Consider the following 5,929-nt stretch of genomic DNA (forward strand, 5'->3'; position numbering starts at 1 on the left):
TTTTCTTTTTTCCAGCAGCAAAAAAAAAACCAGACTACAGAAAGAAGAACACATATTCCTCAGGTTTGCCGAGTCAATGAAAAAGAACAGAACGCGTGTCAAAACCAATACGTCAAGGGGAGAAAAACAACTACGTCATCTTAACAACATTCTTTTTCCATGAAGAACCAAGTCAAAAATAGTAGAAAAAAAGCATCACTCATCACCTCAGAGAAAAACACTAACAAGTTTTCTCAAAAGGTATTTTGCGGAATTAACTTGAAAAGGACAATGGCACCCATGTTGGGACTGCTTCTTCAACTGTTGCTGTGCGGAATAGACTCACTAACAAGGCCAGAAATAGTCGGTAAGCCGGTACTGTTCTTCTCTGTTCATCGTTTAGATAAATAGCTTCACCCTTCTCTGTTTATCGTTTAGATAAATAGCTTCACCCTTCTCTGTTTATCGTTTAGATAAATAGCTTCACCCTTCTCTGTTCATCGTTTAGATAAATAGCTTCACCCTTCTCTGTTCTTGCTCACAGTGTGTCAGTATCACCCATTCTTCTGGGTTTGGTGTCTCCTCAAAGCTCTTTCTTCTAATTTCTGTGTGTGTCACTGTGTGTGTGTGTGTGTGTGTGTGTGTGTGTGTGTGTGTGTGTGTGTGTGTGTGTGTGTGTGTGTGTGTGTGTGTGTCTGTCTGTCTGTCTGTGTCTGTGCGTACGTGTTCTGTGCGTGTGTGTGTGTGTGTGTTTCTGTCTGTCTGTCTGTCTGTCTATCTGTGTCTGTCCGTGTCTTTGCGTACGTGTTCTGTGTGTGTGTCTGTCTGTCTGTCTGTCTATCTGTGTCTGTCCGTGTCTGTGCGTACGTGTTCTGTGTGTGTGTGTGTGTGTGTGTGTGTGTGTGTGTGTGTGTGTGTGTGTGTGTGTGTGTGTGTGTGTGCGTGCGTCCGTCCGCGTGCAAACGTGCGTGCGAACGAGCGTGCGTGTGTGTGTGTGTGTGTGTGTGTGTGTGTGTGTGTGTGTGCGTGTGTGACGTATGTGTGTGTGTAATTATCTATATGTGTGGATATCTGTCTCTCTGTGCTTGTTCTGCGTCAAACAGTCAATTGGTCCTTTTTGTTTCGCTTCTTCATCGCACTTGACACACATATATTATTTTTCAGCGGCATATGATCACGTTTGTGTTGGTTCTGTTTGTTGTACCCCGGATTAAAAAGAAAATCAATTGGTACGTGGCGGGAAGTATGATGGTTGAACAGTATTAAGATATTGTTATATTACTTACTTACTTACTGCCTTTCACGCCTGGTGGCGTGTAGGGCAGCGACAAAGGACCTCCACTTTTGTCTGTCTCTTGCAAGCCTTTCCAGGGTCGCCCAGGAGTGGTTGAGGTCCTTTGATTCCCCCTCCACTGTTCGTCTCCAAGTCTGCTTGGGTCTTCCCCGCTTCCTCTTTCCTTCTGGGGTCCATCGAAGTGCCATATATTGTTAGATATTTATTGGTAATTGACTAATTATGATTTAGCCTGTTCGAAGTTTAGCATTGTGCATACGCGTGGGGTGTCCATTCAAACAACATCATTCATCCACTCGTAAAATTGGAATGATATTACACCCTCCACACGCTCGAAGTCTACCTCTATGATCAATTATGTGTCCGCGTTTGCAGAAGCAGTTCAAAAGGAAAGCACAATATCTTCACATATTAACCAGAGAAACTATGCACAGTCAAATAGAGCTGGTACAACACGGGAGACATTTGTGTCACAACAAACTATCAGTCGTCCTTACCTCCTGTCAGACAGAAAGTTATTTCGAGGAAGGCCCCATCAGAGAAGCTATCAGGACGATTCTGTTTCATCCTTCATCTTGAAAAGGCCGATTAAGTTGGAAAATACCAGATCATACGAGGCACAAAAGGACAGACCAGCTGCTAATCTGAAGCCCAACGTCGGTGATCGTGAACACTTAGTTTCTCATCACGACAGTCACAAACCTACAAGCGATGAAGGTCAGCATGGGAATTATTTTGTGAAGCAGACGACAGGAGCAACAAAGGACCGTTTGAGCAGAAGCTTCGTGGCATCTTCTGACAGTGTGAACGACCAGCTTGAACCTGCAGTCGATATGAGTAAGACGAAGATGACGTCATTTTCTGCACAGGTTATAAAGGAGCCAACAAATTGCAGCCAGGTTCGAAAGAAACGACAAGTAACACTTCACGGAGAGACACTCGGTAAGGATTCTGATATTTTGTTGTTGTTGCATGCAACATTCACAGTATATGTTCTGATGCAAATATAGAATGTTACTACATAGTATATATATATATATATATGAGCTGTGAGATATACCAGATTTACACGAGGTTTTTTCTCTCTAAAAATTGAAACGAGAACGAAAACGAGCTTTTCGACATTTCAAAAAAGCAACGACAGGGGCGGATCAGTTCATTTTATGGGGGGGGTTTCCAAAAGTATATTGTGAAGATATGGGTGTGAAGGCGCGAAGCGCCGAGCCGACGGCGCGAAGCGCCTAGCTTGCTAGGGGGGTCCGGGGGCATGCCCCCCCGGAAAATTTTGAAAAAAAGGATGCAAAATGGTGCAAGCTGGTGCATTCTGAGGATGATCATTACTAGTTCCAGGCAGCAGATTTTGTCACTGATTAATACCCAACAAATTGAAACTCAACCCAAAAAAACACACAAAAATATTTTTATTTTTTGGCTGGGGGGGGGTTTCCGGAAACCCCAGAAACCCCCCCCTCGTCCGCCCCTGAACGAGCATAAACCTGGTTACACACGGCAAGCCAAGTAGTATTCAGTGTATCCTATTAGTATAATTATTCTGTACTTGCGTAGTGCCTTCTACCTCAAACTTCCAGACGGAGTCAGAGTGTCGTTTCTTCTTTAACCTCTCTTCCATAGTACCATCTCTGACGTCAAAAGCGAAAAAGATTGTAAAAAGACGTCACAATAGGAACTATAGCGCCACGTATTTTCTAAAACTTCTTACAGACGAACCAGCAAAATGTTTCGAGAATGAAGTATGTTTTGGGCGACTTGGACATCATAATTAAGCCGTGGAAATTTACGTCGGGGGTCCCTGCCAGAATTTAGTTTTAACCGACCTCATTTTAAAAAAAACCCCACACACATGGGAAGAGGGGGGCGATGCTTTACCACGTGCACCGGGAATGGGCTTTTTGGACGTAACGTGCACGGGAATGGGGAAATTCTCGTAGCGTGCACCGTGCACAGAGGTCCGGCGTGCACCGTGCATGGAGCTTTTTCGTAACGTGCACCGTGGAACACCGTGCATGGCACTTTTGGCCTCAACGTGCACGTGCACAGACCCCCCCCCCCCCACCCCCGCCATGGTGACCCGCATGGGAAGATATGGTTTACTTGTGAAATGGGAGTTCGCTCTCACGTATGCAGACTAAAGGGGGCCCGGTAGCTCAGTTGGTAGAGCACTGGACTTGTGATCGGAAGGTCGCAGGATCGAATTCGGGCCGGGACGGACACGGGTCAACTTTATGTGCAGACCCAGAGACGGAAGCCATGTCCCACCCCCGTGTCATCACAATGGCACGTAAAAGACCTTGGTCATTCTGCCATAAGTGCAGGTGGCTGAATACACCTAAACACGCAGACACCTGGGTAGCGCGACTCCGTTGCTGCTAGCCTTCCACTGGGAGGAAGCGACCCGAATTTCCCAGCGATGGGACAATAAAGTAATGAAAATGAAAATGAAAAATGAAAAATAAAGAAAGTTTACACACGTGTAGGAGGAATGCCCAAAATACTATCGGAAATCAGATAACAACAAGAGGCGAAGCCTTCAAGGCTCACGTAAGAAATAGACAAACAGTAGCACAAACTCAATCACTCCGTCACACATACACACCCACACACACACACACACACACATACACACACACACACACACAGAGAAAGAGCATAGGTGAAACTGTGCAAGAAAGCGAGACACTAGATCTAGATCTGTCTGTCTGCATGTAGCCTACTTACAGGGACACGACTGCCAACTAGTCTCGGCCCGCTCAAAATAATAATGACCGAGACTTTCAGTACTTCCTTCGCGTGACGTCTAACCCTCTTACGTCATAATGTGACGTCAATGTAATGTGACGTCTTCAAATGTTAGAGTTTCTACCACAGACATACACACGCACAAACACACACACACAGACACGCACACACACACGCACGCACAGACAGACAAAGTTACGATCGCATAGGCTACACTTACGTGAGCCAAAAAGCATATCATATTACTGACGTTACATCAATCAATTCGAATCGGGCGCAGTGTTGCAGTGGTAAGACGCCGGCCTCCTAATCGGGAGGCCGTGATTTCGCATCCCGGTCGCTGCCGCCTGGTGGGTTAAGGGTGGAGATTTTCCCGATCTCCCAGGTCAACTTATGTGCAGACCTGCCAGTGACTTATCCCCCTTCGTGTGTACTCGCAAGCACAAGACCAAGTGCGCACGGAAAAGGATCCTGTAATCCATGTCAGAGTTCGGTGGGTTATAAAAACACGAAAATACCCAGCATGCTTACACCCGAAATCGGCGTATGCTGCCTGAATGGCGGGGTAAAAACGGTCATACACGTAAAAATCCACTAGTAAACGTGGGAGTCTAAGCCCATGAACGAAGAAGAAGAAGAAGAAGAAGAAGAAGAAGAAGAAATCAAATCAAATCAAATTAACTTTATCTCAATCTGAGAAATTACATCGGTGGCGCATAAACATGAAGACAAGCGGACGACTAAAACATAACATTACAAAAAATGTACGATTTTTTGTTTGTTTGTTTGTTTGCTTAACGCCCGGCCGACCACGAAGGGCCATATCAGGGCGGTGCTGCTTTGACATATAACGTGCGCCACACACAAGACAGAAGTCGCAGCACAGGCTTCATGTCTCACCCAGTCACATTATTCTGACACCGGACCAACCGGTCCTAGCACTAACCCCATAATGCCAGACGCCAGGCGGAGCAGCCACTAGATTGCCAATTTTAAAGTCGAAACCACGACCTCCCGATCACGAGGCGGACGCCTTACCACTAGGCCAACTGTGCCCGTTTAAAATGTACGATTAATAAAGTATCATAATAATGGACGATAACAACCAAATAATAACCACCAAACCAACCATAACAAGAAATTCCTCCGAGGTAGGAAAAACACCCCCGTCAAAGGGAAATAACCTTCTCAGTTGGTGGCAGTGACTGAGTGAGAATGGTTATTTCCCTTTGACCATTAATATGTCCCTCTATAAGTCCTTGTATAATTTTAATCCACCAATAACTCCCTAACCGTGTGTTTGACTGGTCCCAATTTTTGTAAGGACCGTCTCAGGAATGTATAGAACCTGTTCACCAAGTTTGGTGACGATCGGTCAGTTCATTCTTGAGATCTATATGCGAACACAAACACACAAACAAACAAACAAACAAACAAACAAACACATCGACCGAAACCTATACACACCCCTATACCGGGGGTGTAATAATGACATGATATATTGCTTCTATATATATATACTAGAATGAATACCCGCTTCGCCGGGTACCCGGCTTCGCCGGGAAGAAGTAGAGCCGAATAATACCCGGCTTCGCCGGGGAGAAGTAGAGCCGAATACCCGGCGAAGCGGGTAATCATCTAGTACTAAATATACTATTAACATCATATATCAAGTCCATAGTGACTCTTCACATCTCAACCATGTTACTCTGCCCTTGAAGAACTTGAGAACGTGGCGCTGGAAAAGTCGTCCTTCATGAGTAGCTACCACCCCACGGAGGGAGTGTCCGGTAGAGCCAACGACGGTGACCAGCGGACCCGCGGTCAGTTCTGTGCCCAGACGGCTGACCCCAGTCACGACCCCCTCCCCTACCGCTGGTGGCGCACAGACCTTGGTGC

At 45.9% G+C, this 5,929-nt stretch overlaps 1 protein-coding gene across 1 annotated transcript in view; it reads left to right on the forward strand.

Annotated features, from left to right (window-relative positions):
* Nucleotides 1-270: 270 nt before the first annotated feature.
* Nucleotides 271-5,929, forward strand: part of LOC138949940 (uncharacterized) — a 9,634-nt gene continuing 3,975 nt past the window's right edge. Inside the window, exons 1-3 of the mRNA XM_070321723.1 lie at nt 271-346; nt 1,649-2,215; nt 5,752-5,929. The exon at nt 5,752-5,929 is cut by the window's right edge and continues 50 nt beyond it. Coding sequence (XP_070177824.1) covers nt 271-346; nt 1,649-2,215; nt 5,752-5,929 — 821 coding nt within the window. The remainder of the gene's footprint in view (nt 347-1,648; nt 2,216-5,751) is intronic.

This window comes from Littorina saxatilis, linkage group LG16 (assembly GCF_037325665.1).
Source record: "Littorina saxatilis isolate snail1 linkage group LG16, US_GU_Lsax_2.0, whole genome shotgun sequence".
In the NCBI taxonomy this organism is placed as follows: domain Eukaryota; kingdom Metazoa; phylum Mollusca; class Gastropoda; order Littorinimorpha; family Littorinidae; genus Littorina; species Littorina saxatilis.